Consider the following 16,452-nt stretch of genomic DNA (forward strand, 5'->3'; position numbering starts at 1 on the left):
TTGGACATGTCGGTCCACCGGTTCCGGATTTATACGGAATCCCAGTGGGGTCTGTCGGGTGGCCATTTAGGACATTTTTGGCTTTTATGTTTGTACGAATAGTACCAATATCATCTTTTTATACCCGTATAATGCAGAAAACTTATTTGCGATGCTTCTGAACAAATTTGGATGCATGATGGCCACACTGGAACCGGTTCCGGGGCTCTAACTGGGGACATATATCAGAATACTTCGAAATGTATCATGCCTCATGATACATTTCGAAGTATTCTGATATATGTCCCAGTTAAATCGTATTTTTGGCGAAAGATATCTTGAAACTAATTTTAGATTTCTACTATTAATTTTGATCCTTTCGATCCAGTTGAGCCAAACATCCCGGAACATCTGGAACCAATTCCGGGGACCCTGTGGAAGACTTAAATCCGGTTTTGAAAAAACATAGCATGCGACATATCAAACTTCATGATTCACCATGAAAAATGTAGGATAACATTTTTAGATCTTGATTCTTCTTCTGGCCACTTACGGAAAAATCCGGAAATCGAAGAAAGCGGTTTTGAAGTTTGTTTCATAAGTTGAAGTTCGTTACCAAAGCTGTTAGTTGTACACACATTTCGACTTTTCAAAACCAGATCAAGAATATAATTTTGCCTCTAATATAAATTCAAATATAAACCAGCCTCTAAAATAATTTTGAATCTAATTAGTCATGTCTCAGGCACCCGGAACCGGTTCCGGGATAGACCTGTGCGCCGATTGCAATTTAATTGGCGGCGGCGTGATGAATAATTTTGAGTAAGCGGTGGCGGCGTGCCAACGTCTCACCATTAGTGATCGGAGGAAGCGGTGCGGAATTTACTGCATCATTTCGTTCGGAAGTTCCTTCAAGAATTCCACCCGAAGTTCTTTTAGGAAGTTCTCTCAGAAATTCTTCCGAAAGTTCTTTCAGGAATATCTTCGGAAGTTCCTTCAGAAATATCTCCTGGAGGTCCTTCAGGAATTTTTGCGGAAGATCCTTCAGCAATTCCTCTGCAAGTTCCTTCAGCATTTCCTCCAGAAGTTCCTTCAGCAACTACTGCGGAAGTTCCTCCGGAAAATCCGTCAGTAATTCCTCTGGAATCTCCTTCAGGAATTCCTCCAGAAGTTTCTCCAGGAATTCGTCCAGAAGTTCCTTCATGAACTCCTTCGGAACTTCCTTCAAGAATACCTCCAAAAATTCCTCCAACAATTGCTTTAAAAATACCTTCAACAACTCCTCCGAAACCTTCAGTATTTCTTTCGAAAGTTTTCAGGAATACTTCCGACAGTTCCATCTAAATACCACCGAAAATTCCTCCAGGAATTCATCCGAAAATTCCACCAGCAGTTCCTACAGCTACTAACCCGGAAGTTCCTACTGCAATTCTTCGGAGAGTTCCTTCAACAATTCCTCCGTAAGTTCATTCAAGAATATCTCCGGAAGTTCCTTCAAGAATACCTCCGGACGTTCCTTCAAGAATACTTCCGGAATTTCCTTCAAGAATTCCTCCGGAAGTTCCTTCAGGAATTCCTCCAGGTGTTCTATCAGGAATTCTTCGGGAACTTCCTTCAGAAATTCCTCTAGAAGCTAATTTAGGAACTCCTCCGGATTTTCCCTCAGGACTTCCTCTAAAAGTTCCTTCAGAAAATCATCCGAAAGTTCATTCAGCAAATCCTCCGGAAGTTCCTTAAGCAAATTTTACGGAAGTTCCTACAGCAGTTACTCCGGTAGTTCCTCCGGAAGTTTCTTCAAGGATTCCTGAAGAAACTTCAGGAGCAGTTTCTTGAAGGAATCTCCAGTGGAATTCCTGAAGAAAGGAAGGAAGGAACTTCCGGAGAAATTCTGGAAAGAACCTCCGGAAAAAAATCTTGAAGGAGCTTCCGAAGAAATTGCCGAAGAAATTTCAGGAGGAATTGCTCGGGGAATTTCCGGAGGAATTCCTGAAGGAACTGCTTGAGGTATTCCTGAAAGAACTTCCGGAGGAATTCCTGAAGGAACTTCTGGGGTGTTCCAGAAGGATCTTCCGAAGGAAATCTTGAAGAATATTCCGAAAGAATTCTTGAAAGAAGTTTCAAAAGAATTCCTGTAGAAACTTTCTAATGAATTCCTGAAGAAACTTCCTAAGGAATTCCTCAATAAACTTCCTAAGGAATTCCTTGAGGAACTTTTAAAGGAACTTCCAGAGGAATTGCTGAAGGAACTTCCAAAGTAATTCTTGATGTAACTTCCGAAGAAATTTCTGAAGTAACTTCCAGAGACATTTTTTAAAGAACATCCGGAGGAATTCCTGCAAGAGCTTTTGGAGGATTTCCTGGAGGAACTTCCGGAGGAATTTCTGAAGGAACTTCCAGAGGAATTCTTGAAGAAACTTCCGAAGAAATTCTTAAAATAACTTCCGGAGGAATTCCTGGAGTAACTTCCGGAAGAATTGCGGAAGGAAGTTCCTCCAGGAATTCCTTCGGAGGTTCCTCCAGGAATTCCTTCGAAGGTTCCTCTAGGAATTTCTTCGGAGGTTCCTCCAGGAATTCCTTCGGAGGTTCCTCCAGGAACTCATCCGGAAGTTCCTCCGGGAATTCATCCGGAAGTTCCTCCGGAAGTTCCTCCGGGAATTCCTCCGGAAATACCTCCGGGAATTCCTCTGGAAGTTCCCCCACGAATTCCTTCGGAAGTTCCCTCAAGAATTCCTTCGGAAGTTCCTCCAGGAATTCCTCCGGAAGTTCCTCCAGGAATTCCTCCGGAAGTTCCTCCAGGAATTCCTCCGGAAGTTCCTCCAGGAATTCCTCCGGAAGTTCCTCCAGAAATTCCTCCGGAAGTTCCTCCAGGAATTCCTCCGGAAGTTCCTCCAGGAATTCCTCCGGCAGTTCCTCCAGGAATTCCTCCGGAAGTTCCTCCAGGAATTCCTCCGGAAGTTCCTCCAGGAAATCCTCCGAAAGTTCCTCCAGGAATTCCTCCGGAAGTTCCTCCAGGAATTCCTCCGGAAGTTCCTCCAGGAATTCCTCCGGAAGTTCCTCCAGGAATTCCTCCAGAAGTTCCTCCAGGAATTCCTCCGGAATTTCCTCCAGGAATTCTTCCGGAATTTCCTCCAGGAATTCCTCCGGAAGTTCCTCCAGGAATTCCTCCGGGAGTTCCTCCAGGAATTCCTCCGGAAGTTCCTCCAGGAATTCCTCCGGAAGTTCCTCCAGGAATTCCTCCGGAAGTTCCTCCAGGAATTCCTCCGGAAGTTCCTCCAGGAATTCCTCCGGAAGTTCCTCCAGGAATTCCTCCGGAAGTTCCTCCAGGAATTCCTCCGGAAGTTCCTCCAGGAATTCCTCCGGAAGTTCCTCCAGGAATTCCTCCGGAAGTTCCTCCAAGAATTCCTCCGGAAGTTCCTCCAGGAATTCCTCCGGAAGTTCCTCCAGGAATGCCTCCGGCAGTTTCTCCAGGAATTCCTCCGGAAGTTCCCCCAGGAATGCCTCCGGCAGTTTCTCCAGGAGTTTCTCCGGAAGTTCCTCCAGGAATTCCTCCGAAAGTTCCTTCAGCAATTCCTCCAAAAGATCTTGCAGGAATTCCCCCGCATGTTCTTAAAAAAATTTATCTGGAAGTTACTTCAGAAATTTCTTGGAAGTTCCTTCAAGAATTCCTTTGGAAGTTCCTTCAGCAATTCCTCTGGAAGATCCTATAAGAGTTCCTCAAGGAATTCCTTAGAAAGTTTATTCAGGAATTCCTTAGGAAGTTTCTTCAGGAATTCCTTAGAAAGTTTCTTCAGGAATTCTTTCGGAACTTCTTTCAAGAATTCTTTCGGAATATCCTTCAAGATTTTCTTCAGAAGATCCTTCTGAAATTCAGGAATTCCTCCGGAAGCTCATTCAGGAATACCTCCAGAAGTTTCTTCAGGAATTCGTTCGGAAAATCCCCGAGCAATTCCTCCTGAAGTTCCTTCGGCAATTTCTTCGGAAGTTACTTCAAGATTTTCTCGGAGGTTCTTTTCAGAATTTCTCGGGAAGTTCCTTCAGGAGTTTTTCTGCCAGTTCCTTCAGGAATTCCTCTGGAAATTCCTTCAAGAAATTGCTCCTGAAGCTTGTTCAGGAATCCCTGAAGAAACTTCCGGAGTAACTGCTGTAGGAACTTCCGTAAAAGTTGCTTAAGAAACTTCCGGAGGATTTACTGAATGAACTTTCGGATGATTTTCTGAAGGAACTTTTAGAGAAATTTCTGAAGTAACGTCCGGGAGAAATTCTTGAAGGAACTTTCAGAGGAATTCCTGAGGGAAAATCCGGAGGAGTTCCTAAATTAGCTTCTAGAGGAATTTCTGAAGGAAGTTCCGAAGAATTCCTGATAGAACATCTGGAGGAATTCCTGAAGGGACTTTCGGAGGAATTCCTGAAGGAAATTCCGGAAGTATTCTTGAAGGAACGTCCGGAGGTATTCTTGAAGGAACTTCCGGAGATATTCTTGAATGAACTTACGGAGGAATTGTTGAAGGAACTCTCCGGAAAATTGCAGTAGGAACTTCCGGGTAAGTAGCTGAAGGAAATGCTGGTGGAATTTTCGGATGAATTCCTGGAGGAATTTTCGGTGGTATTTAGATGGAACTGTCGGAAGTATTCCTGAAAACTTTCGAAAGAAATACTGAAGGAACTTTCGGAGGAGTTGTTGAAGATATTTTTGAAGCAATTGTTGGAGGAATTTTTGGAGGTATTCCTGAAGGAAGTTCCGAAGAAGTTCATGAAGGAACTTCTGGACGAATTCCTGGAGAAACTTCTGGAGGAATTCCTGAAGGAGATTCCAGAGGAATTACTGACGGATTTTCCGGAGGAACTTGCGCAGTAGTTGCTGAAGGAACTTCTGGACGAAATGCTGAAGGAACTAGCAGAGGAATTGCTGAAGGATCTTCCGGAAAAATTCCTGAAGGACCTTCAGGAGATATTTCTGAAGGAACTTCCGAAGATATTCCTGAAAGAACTTTTGGAGGAATTTCTGAAAGAACTTCCTAAAAGAACTTCGGGTGGAATTCTTGAAGGAACTTCCGAACGAAATGATGCAGTAAATTCCGCACCGCTTCCTCCGATCACTAATGGTGGAACGTCGGCACGCCGCCACCGCTTACTCAAAATTATTCATCACGCCGCCGCCAATTAAATTGCAATCGGCGCACAGGTCTATCCCGGAACCGGTTCCGGGTGCCTGAAACATGACCAATTAGATTCAAAATTATATTAGAGGCAAACCTATGATTGTTTTTTGCTTGATCTGGTTTTGAAAAGTCGAAATGTGTGTACAACTAACAGCTTTGGTAACGAACTTCAACTTATGGAACAAACTTCAAATCCGCTTTCTTCAATTTCCGGATTTTTCCGGAAGTGGCCAGAAGTAGAATCAAGATCTAAAAAATGTTATCCTACATTTTTTTCATGGTGAATCATGAAGTTTGATATGTCGCATGCTATGTTTTTTTCAAAAACCGGATTTAAGTCTTCCACAGGGTCCCCGGAATTGGTTCCAGGTGTTCCGGGATGTTTGGCTCAACTGGATCGAAAGGATCAAAATTAATAGTAGAAATCTAAAATTAGTTTCAAGATATCTTTCGCCAAAAAATACCGATGATTGATATGCCTCATGATACATTTCGAAGTATTCTAATATATGTCCCCAGTTAGAGCCCCGGAACCGGTTCCAGTGTGGCCATCATGCATCCAAATTTGTTCAGAAGCATCGCAAATAAGTTTTCTTCATTATACGGGTATAAAAAGATGATAAGGGTACGAATAACAAACATAAAAGTCAAAAATGTCCTAAATGGCCACCCGACAGACCCCACTGGAATTCCGTATAAATCCGGAACTGGTGGACCGACATGTCCAATCAATCGATCCTTTGAAACTATAATAATTTCTGGTTCATGTCTAAAAATTTCAAACAAATCGGTCAAAAACTGAATGAATTAGAGCAAAACATCACCAAAATTGTGATGCACAAAAGAGGTTGGGAATGCAAAGGTTAAAAAATGTCTCTGGAAGTTACTTCAGAAATTTCTTCGGAAGTTACATCAAGAATTACTTTGGAAGTTCCTTCAGCAATTCCTCTGGAAGTTCCTTTAAAAGTTCCTCAAGGAATTCCTTAGGAAGTTTATTGAGGAATTCCTTAGGAAGTTTCTTCAGGAATTCATTAGAAAGTTTCTACAGGAATTCTTTTGAAACTTCTTTCAAGAATTCTTTCGGAATATTCTTCAAGATTTCCTTCGGAAGATCCTTCTGGAACTCTCCCAGAAGTTCCTTCAGGAATTCCTCCAGAAGTTCTTTCAGGAATACCTCCAGAAGTTCCTTCAGGAATTTCTCCGGAAAATCCCCGAGCAATTCCTCCTGAAGTTCCTTCAGCAATTACTTCGGAAGTTCCTTCAAGAATTTTCCCGGAGGTTCTTTCCAGAATTTCTCCGGAAGCTCCTTCAGGAGTTCTTTCGGCAGTTCCTTCAGGAAATCTTCCGGAAATTCCTTCAAGAAATTGCTCCTGAAGTTTCTTCAGGAATCCCTGAAGAAACTTCTGGAGGAACTACCGGAGTAACTGCTGTAGGAACTTCCGTAAAAATTGCTTAAGGAACTTCCGGAGGACTTGCTGCATGAACTTTCGGATGATTTTCTGAAGGAACTTTCAGAGGAATTCCTGAGGGAAAATCCGGAGGAGTTCCTAAATTAGCTTCTAGAGGAATTTCTGAAGGAAGTTCCCGAAGAATTCCTGATAGAACATCTGGAGGAATTCCTGAAGGAACTTCCGGAGGAATTCTTGAAGGAAATTCCGGAAGTATTCTTGAAGGAACGTCCGGAGGTATTCTTTAAGGAACTTCCGGAGATATTCTTGAATGAACTTACGGAGGAATTGTTGAAGGAACTCTCCGAAGAATTGCAGTAGGAACTTCCGGGTTAGTAGCTGTAGGAACTGCTGGTGGAATTTTCGGATGAATTCCTGCAGGAATTTTCGGTGGTATTTAGATGGAACTGTCGGAAGTATTCCTGAAAACTTTCGAAAGAAATACTGAAGGTTTCGGAGGAGTTGTTGAAGGTATTTTGAAGCAATTGTTGGAGGAATTTTTGGAGGTATTCTTGAAGGAAGTTCCGAAGGAGTTCATGAAGGAACTTCTGGACGAATTCCTGGAGAAACTTCTGGAGGAATTCCTGAAGGAGATTCCAGAGGAATTACTGACGGATTTTCCGGAGGAACTTCCGCAGTAGTTGCTGAAGGAACTTCTGGAGGAAATGCTGAAGGAACTTGCAGAGGAATTGCTGAAGGATCTTCCGCAAAAATTCCTGAAGGACCTCCAGGAGATATTTCTGAAGGAACTTCCGAAGATATTCCTGAAAGAACTTTCGGAAGAATTTCTGAAAGAACTTCCTAAAAGAACTTCGGGTGGAATTCTTGAAGGAACTTCCGAACGAAATGATGCAGTAAATTCCGCACCGCTTCCTCCGATCACTAATGGTGGGACGTCGGCACGCCGCCACCGCTTACTCAAAATTATTCATCACGCCGCCGCCAATTAAATTGCAATCGGCGCACAGGTCTATCCCGGAACCGGTTCCGGGTGCCTGAGACATGACTAATTAGATTCAAAATTATATTAGAGGCTGGTTTATATTTGAATTTATATTAGAGGCAAAATTATATTCTTGATCTGGTTTTGAAAAGTCGAAATGTGTGTACAACTAACAGCTTTGGTAACGAACTTCAACTTATGAAACAAACTTCAAAACCGCTTTCTTCGATTTCCGGATTTTTCCGTAAGTGGCCAGAAGAAGAATCAAGATCTAAAAAATGTTATCCTACATTTTTTTCATGGTGAATCATGAAGTTTGATATGTCGCATGCTATGTTTTTTTCAAAAACCGGATTTAAGTCTTCCACAGGGTCCCCGGAATTGGTTCCAGGTGTTCCGGGATGTTTGGCTCAACTGGATCGAAAGGATCAAAATTAATAGTAGAAATCTAAAATTAGTTTCAAGATATCTTTCGCCAAAAAATACCGACTCTAACTGGGGACATATATCAGAATACTTCGAAATGTATCATGAGGCATGATACATTTCGAAGTATTCTGATATATGTCCCCAGTTAGAGCCCCGGAACCGGTTCCAGTGTGGCCATCATGCATCCAAATTTGTTCAGAAGCATCGCAAATAAGTTTTCTGCATTATACGGGTATAAAAAGATCCCAAGCAACCAGAAGTTCAGATTTTACTTAAATTTACTCTTAACCGAACTAATTGGTTCACTATGGTTCACATCAAGTTCCAAGCATCCTTAACGGAACTTTAAAGTTCACTTAAAGTTCCGTTACATACAAAAAATTACTTAAAATGAGAGCTGATTAAGCCAAAATAGCCCTTCTTATCCGAACTTCTGGTTGCTTGGGATGATATTGGTACGAATAACAAACATAAAAGCCAAAAATGTCCTAAATGGCCACCCGACAGACCCCACTGGGATTCCGTATAAATCCGGAACCGGTGGACCGACATGTCCAATCGATCGATCCTCTGAATCTATGATAATTTCTGGTTCATGCCTGAAAATTTCAAACAAATCGGTCAAAAATTGAATGAATTAGAGCAAAAACATCACCAAAATTTTGATGCACAAAAGAGGTTGGGGATGCAAAAGTTAACCCTAGCCCAGCAGGGTAAATTGGCACAACTTGCCAATGAGGCACGCCGCATGAAGCTTGAGATCCTGGGACTGAGCGAAGTTCGTTGGCCAAACTTTGGAGAACACAAACGCCGTCGGGACAAGTTCTGCTATACTCTGGTTTACGAGGTGAACACGATCCCCGGCATCGCGGAGTTGGCTTAAATTCCTACTAAGCGCTCAGGCACACTCTACGCTTATGAAGTGGGAACCTCTAAGTGAAAGGATAATCGTTGCCAGATTTTGAACACGGGTCAGAAACCTTACTATAATCCAATGTTAAGCGCCAACCGATGCTGCCGATCTGCAAGACAAAGAGAACTTCTACAGTCAACTCAATGCCGTCTTAGATAGAATTCTGAAGGGTGATATCAAGATCTGTTTGGGCGACATCAATGCGAAGATCGGATCCGACAACTCGAACCATGAGCGCATTATGGGACGCCATGGTCTCGAAGAAATGAGCGAAAACGGAGAGCTGTTCGCAGAATTTTGTGGTAATAACGACATGGTGATCGGGGATCGCTCTTCCCTCATCGACCGGTTCACAAGGTCACGTGGGTCTCCGTGACGGCTTTACAGAAAATCAAATCGACCACATCTGCATCAGCCGAAAATGGAAACGGAGCCTTCTTGATGTACGGAATAAACGTAGTGCCGATATCGCGTCTGATCATCATCTCCTCATCGGCGAAATACGCCTGCGCATTGCGCGGATTCGTCGACAGGAGGAGAGAGTTGGACCACGGTTCAACACACGCCGACTAGAAGATGTCACGGTGAAACGGTCCTTCGTTGAAGAACTGGAGACGCGTGCTGCAGATATTCCGGAAGGTGGCAGCATGGAAGACCAATGCCTTCATCGCCTCCAGCAAGAACAATCTGGGCAAACTACGCACCCAGAGAAAACAATGGATCACCGATGAGACCTGGAGGAAGATAGAGGAGCGAAGAGAAGCCAAAGCCGCGATAGAGCGATCGAAAACCAGAGGAGCCAAAGTCTTAGCCCGTCAACGATACGCGGCTTTTGAGAAGGAAGTAAAACGCTCATGTCGACGGGACAAGCGAGCTTGGGCAGACTCTCTGGCCGACAAAAGAAGAGAGCCGCTGCACCGGGGACATTCGCCTCCTCTACGATATCTCACGACGCTTAAGCGGGGCGAAGATGAATGCAACGATGTCTGTGAAAGACGCGAATGATCAGTTATTGACCGACCCAAATGACCAGCTGAAACGCTGGTTCGAGCACTTCGCACAACTTTTTCAAGTGCCAGCCAGGCCATCAACACCTCGGCATGATCTGCCTAGGATCCGACGTATAACACGCGTCAATACCGAAGCTCCATCACTGCTAGAGATTCAAACAGCCATCCAAAGTATGAAATCGAATAAAGCCCCAGGGGTCGACCGCATATCAGCCGAGATGCTCAAAGCTGACCCCATGACATCCGCTCAACTACTGCATCGTTTATTTCGTAATATCGCAACTTTCCCGGTCGACTGGATGAAAGGTATCTTAGTGAAGGTGCCCAAAAAGGGTGACCTGACGATAACTGGCGAGGCATTATGTTGCTGTGTACCGTTCTCAAAGTTCTGTGCAAAATTATCCTAGCCCGGATTCAGGAAAAGATCGATGCGACTCTCCGGCGGTAGCAAGCCGGATTCCGTGCCGGAAGATCCTGTGTGGACCATATTGTCACGGTCCGCATCATTCTGGAGGTCAACGAATTCCAAGATTCCCTTTACTTGGTATTCATTGACTACGAAAAAGCTTTCGACCGTCTCAATCATGAGAATATGTGGGGCGCCCTGAGACGCAAGGGGGTTCCTGAGAAAATCATCGGCCTCATCGAAGCACAGTACGAAGCCTTTTCGTGTAGAGTGCTGCACAATGGGGTCCTGTCCGGCCCTATCCGGGTCGTAGCCGGTGTGAGGCAAGGATGTATTCTATCACCGGATGTATTCTAACTGTTCCTCATCGTAATCGACGAGACTCTGGTAGATGCGATTGACCGTGAACCAAACCGCGGGCTGGTATGGCAGCCTATAACCATGGAGCACCTAAATGACTTCGAATTGGCGGATGATGTTGCACTCCTCGCGCAACGGCGTGGCGTTCAAGCATAGGGGAGCGCAAAAGTCAAAATTTCAATCACTCTAGGCTTTAACCAAAAGAATTATCTGTTTTACGTAGTTTACGTCGGGCGGTCGTATATTGTATTTAACCCTTCTGATTTTTTGTAGACGTTTCAGCAACGAACCCTCTTTAGCAAAGTTTGCAAATACTAGTATTCAAACACTTAATTTTTTTTACCGGTAAAATTTTATACTTTTACCTAGAGTCCTACACTGTTATTATAGTCACTGTACTTTTACCGAGTTTCGCACAGCCGTGCCCCAGCAAACATGTTTTTTGCCGAAATTTCTGTCAAAGTTGCTGTAAATTAGCAAATAATTTGCCGAAAATCAGCTATCAAACGTCATTTTTGCCGGGATACCAGTTTTTATTTTACTGGGCAGACGGCTGTGCGGATTTTGCCGAGCTGCAGAATAAAAAACTGAGTGTGTAGGAAAAGCTGCATATTGGTCTAAATTTGGCTGCCAAATGCTTATCTTAATGTCTTACGAATTTCTTAGATATAGAACTTTCCTTCAGATAAAAACAACCACGTTGAACTTAATCTCATCTTTATTACTTTATTTCTATCATTTTTGCGTTTTCAGTTACAACAGTTACAAATAAGATTACTTGACAGAGTCAGCTATCAGCTTCAGCATTGTATAGATTAGCACTCGAATCCTATTTATTGTTGCTGTTGGTTTTCGGTCCATCCTATCAAACCACATTCTCAAAGCAGTGCTTTACTTTTCAATTTACAACAGTAAAGCACTGCTTTGAGAATTTTGTTTAATAGGGTGGTCCGAAAAGCAACAGGTGCTACTATGCTTGCAATCACGAAACTGGAGTTATCTTCGGGTTCCTTTCAATTGATTTCGTACATCATTATCAACTGCAATCATAATATACTCAACTCAATTAATATCAGAAAAAATCAACTAGGGAAGTAGAATTATTATCCAAAGCTGCGCCTACAGCATTCTACTTTCGAAGTTAGGCTTAAGGCATAAAACGGATGAAAAATCCAACTTCAGTGGCCGATCTTTTCAGATTTTAATTGAACTAATGATAATTAGATCACTATCGTGATTCGATCAAATGGTACGTGAACAAAGTATTAATTACTGCATGTTTCATCAATAAGAAATTTTCCAACAGATTTAATCATATATTTACATAACTCATGCATATCTTGTTCATTTATACCATTTTCATGTTTTTACGCATCAAAATTTTGATTCTGTTGTTTCGATAAAAGGCATTCGTTTTATCACTCAGCTCATCTTTTCGAGTAATCTTCTCTAGTGCGGTATCAGATTAATTAATAGAGCGCTATTATATAATAGTACAAAGGTGCCCATCCGTTTCAGGGTGTTTGAGTTTGCAAATAAGTATCACAACCCTCTCGTTCTAACGCTGTCCCTGTAGATCACTTCCTGGCAGGATCGTCCTGCAGTCAGAACAAGAGAGAACATCGCATCGTTTATGCCGATTAGAGCGAGAAAAAAAGGAACAATACACTCATACACAGATGGTACACACAATGGTTTATGTTAGTTTTGATGTTATTCGTTATTTAAATTATCATTACAGTAAGTACGCTTCAATAATCCAATTCTCACGTTACAAATTTTTGGTTACACCGGGCTGTAAAATGTTAACTTTAGCTACATAAATTACACGTTCTTTAAATTATTAAATCGTTTTCGCTTCGTTAAGGTTTAATAAAGGTCTGTGCGTTGCCAATTGTTATTATTATGTAAGTAAACTGCGATGCAGAATATAAAAGATATGTTCTTTAATTTGCTTTCGGTTATTTTGAAAAGTTCTGACTGTTAAAAAACGATTTTCACTATAGTTCTCCATACAAAAATACTGTTGTCTCAAGGTCCCAGATTTGATTTTTGGTAGACCACTTATAAAAAAATCAATAGTCAGTAGAAACGTTGATCAGTTCACTATCACATGGTCCCCATTCAGGCCCTGAAGCTACCGACGGTACCTCGGAAACGGAGAGCTGTTAAAACGTTTGATATTCAAAACAGTGGAAGCGACCCAAGACAGTTACAATAGGTTAGATTTTGAATATAAATGCAATGTGAGCCGCTTCCTCAGCTTAGCCGTATGGCCTGCCACCGAGTAGCTTCTCTTATTTGAGGACTGATCAATTGTTTTTCGCTTAGTTCGTACAGTTCGGGCTTCTCCTCATCGATGATAGAACAGATCTAGTAGGCGGCTCTTGCGGTTGCTGGCCGACGAACCGGCAGACCCGGAAGCGCCGGTCTGCTGTGACGATGAACGCTGAGGCGTTTGCGGTTTTGTACTTGTTTCATTGTTAAGCTTATTCTTCATCTGCTCTTCGATCAGCTCGTGCATGTCGATCTGCCACTGTTCGAGCTGCTGCAGCAGTTCCACCTTCTGCTGGATGGCCTCCAGCAGTTGGCTGTTGGCCTGCATAAGCTCTACCCGGTTCTTCGCCAGTTCAACCTCGGCCTTGGTTCTCCGTTCGATTGCAGCGTCCCGATCTTTACGAGCTTGAACCACCGTTTCATCCTGTGCCATGGTCGAGTCCGACGCATCGTTTCGAGCTTGGTTGCGCTCCTCGATTGCACTCTGCAGTTCAATGTCCTGCACAGACAGCTGTGAAAAAGATTAAATAAAAATTATGCGTCATCCATATGTTTTGAACGGTTCAAATATGTTTACCTTGCTCTCCAGCTGCATGATCCGATCGGACTTCTTTTTCATATCTTCCTCCTGATCGATTAGCATCGAGCGAGTCTGCTCGAACATGGTCTTGAACTGCATGGCGTCCATGTTCATGATGATATGAACCAGTTCATCTGCCGCAGACGACAGCATTCCTCGGTGAAACTTCTCTGGCTCCCGACCGTTGATTCCCACGGGACCACTCGTGTGTGGCGAAGGGCCCGCCGATGGACCCAAACCTGCATCAACCGATTGGGGCGAAGACGATGATGTATTGTCCAAGGATGAGAAGGACATGTCCGAGTGAAGACCTGTGAAAAATTGAGGTGAGAGCGGTGTTATCAATTTCTGGAAATATGAATAAGCATTCTAAATTAATTCACCCTGTTCTTTATTATCCCATTATTAATCAATTCACAAGAGAAGATTGGGTAAACAACCCTGGTTGAAGCTCAAGCTTCTTTCGCCCTATCATTGGTATGGAAAACCCACAGAAAGACGACAATCGGCAATACCTATTTCGCACGTAAACAGACCTGGTACCACAGGTCCTTCGGAGGCCCGAACATTAACTCGGATCACTAACCTGTAGCTGCGATAATTCGGGCACGAATTTGCAGTGTCACGAATTCACAAATAACAGAACGATGCGTTTCAATATACAGCACTTGACAATGAAAGGGGTTGCTGAACAGTACCGTTAGGAGCTGGACGAGACGATGCCAACGGATATGGCGACGTCAACAGATTATGGGAGAATATCCATGAAGCTGTTACTACTGCGCAGGAAGTGTTGACACCAAGGAAATGGTTGGTTTGATGAGGAGTTCCAGCGAGAAAAGTGCTGCCGGGAGTTGGGTGCTAATGTCTTGTACCCGTTGCAATATATAACGGTACAATGTAGCAAGGGCAGAAGAGCGACGAATCCAACCCCAAAGAGAAAAAGCAGCATGAAAAAAGTGTGGTAGCGCTGAAGCGCATGAGACCATGGATTCAAACAATATGAGGATATAAGAAATCCACACAGTACCCACCATGTGCACTTCGAGGATTTGTTGAACGGTGACAACGCAAGTTTACTAAAAAGCAGAAGTTGACGATGGTCATGTTGCGAAACCACTAACGCTGGATGAGGTTGAGGTTATACGGTATGCTCGGTATGCTCACGACGACAACGACTGCCGGATAACTAGGGTAAAGTGCCTAATAGTGGACCCCCAACCAATAGTGGACCCTCCAGCCATTTTTGCATTATTACAGCACACCGTGCCCCCAGAGGCTAATATTATCGCACTTTCATGAACCTCCGTGGTTTTCTCACGAAAAGAAAGCTTAGTGCACCAGGAAAATGATACGGGGTGTTTTAAAATCTTTCATCGGTGTAATTTTGAATATGCCCTATTTTAAAATTCATTGGTTTTTCCCATATACATACATGTTTGCTGCAAAATAGAAATAAATATATAGTTCTTTTCTTTTCAATAGTAATTCAATCAAGTATTGTTAAAATGCCAGTAGCAATACGAAATCTTACAAATAGATGAATGTTCTTCGACATTCGGATAATGTGTCCAGCCCACGTAGGTCTGCCATACATTGAGATTGGTCAAACTATAAATCTGAAGGACCAACGGTGCGGGACGCGTAAGTTTTCGCTCTTAATTGCACAGTTTACTCTCCAGATTAGACACTCCAATGTTTTCATGGTAATAAACCCATATGTCAAGACACGTTATAATATTGAGTAAGTGATATTTGTTTATTTATTAAAATTATCAAACTGACAACAAATGTCTAAATGAATATAATAAACAATTGGTTGCGGCCAGCGGTACGGAAAAAGTTTAGTAACCTATGACGAAACACGTCAACTGATAAGTCAAAGTCAAACATGTCGAAGAATTCGTTGAAGTGCCGACTGATAGATCGAATTGGCTCGTATAGTGCATAGTTGCTAGTCTGTGGTTCTAGATACAAAAATAGGCGTTGGCGAAGAGGTCTTTCAGGTGCGTACAGATTTGACTGCGATAGTAGTGCTGAACAATCGATGTGGCCCGTGAGCAGCTTTCCAGCAAACATAGTTTGTGGCAGGTTTGTCAGGTTCACGCCACCTTAGAGTATCACGCCATATGTGCACAATAGTCATGAAGATCGATCACGGAAAGCGCCGCAACTTGGTTTGTGTTCTGTGTTTAAAAAGCAAATCCTTATAAAAGATGTTTGCAAAAGCCAAATCACTATTGCGTTATCAAGATGAATTCTACGAATTTTATTGGATAATAGGTATATAAAGAAAAGTGTCACATGTAAACATAATAAATTAATACAAGCATAAAATATTCGCTTTCCTAATGCATCAACAATTGTCAAAGCCTGAGCACAGATATGTATACATAATTGTATGATTATAATAGAAACAAATTACTGGCTACAAAAATCTGGCAGAAGACTCATTTTTCAATCATTCGCATTCAATCATTCAATCATTCTTAAACTTAAACGCTCATTTAAGAGCGAAAACTTACGTGTTCTGTACTGTTGTTCCATTAAATGTGTAGTTCGACCAATATTAATGTATGTATGACAGACCTACGTGGGCTGGACACATTACCCGAATGTGGAAGAACATTCATCTATTTGGAAGATTTCGTATTGCTACTGGCATTTTAACAATACTTGATTTACAAAATTACTATTGAAAAGAAAAGCACTATATATTTATTTCTATTTAGCAGCAAACATGTATGTATATGGGAAAAACCATACAATTTTGAAATAGGGCGTATCCAAAATTTCACCGATGAAAGATGAGAAAACCACGGAGGCTCATGAAAGTGCGATAATATTCGCGTCTGGGGGCACCGTGCAGCACAATGTAAACATTTTGCTATGAATTTCTATCGGGAGAACTTACTTTACAGTCCTATGATTTGATTACATGCATTGGA

General features: G+C 42.5%; 1 protein-coding gene across 6 annotated transcripts in view; it reads right to left on the bottom strand.

Moving 5' to 3' along the window:
* Positions 1-12,034: 12,034 nt before the first annotated feature.
* Positions 12,035-16,452, bottom strand: part of LOC134219124 (bicaudal D-related protein homolog) — a 144,815-nt gene continuing 140,397 nt past the window's right edge. For all 6 annotated transcript variants that reach the window (XM_062697817.1, XM_062697818.1, XM_062697820.1 and 3 more), the window contains exons 4-5: positions 13,502-13,815; positions 12,035-13,435 (exon numbers count right to left, since the gene is read on the bottom strand). In XM_062697817.1, the coding sequence (XP_062553801.1) occupies positions 13,001-13,435; positions 13,502-13,815 (749 nt within the window). In that variant the 3' untranslated portion in view covers positions 12,035-13,000. The remainder of the gene's footprint in view (positions 13,436-13,501; positions 13,816-16,452) is intronic.

This window comes from Armigeres subalbatus, chromosome 3, assembly GCF_024139115.2.
Source record: "Armigeres subalbatus isolate Guangzhou_Male chromosome 3, GZ_Asu_2, whole genome shotgun sequence".
Classification (NCBI taxonomy): Eukaryota; Metazoa; Arthropoda; class Insecta; order Diptera; family Culicidae; genus Armigeres; species Armigeres subalbatus.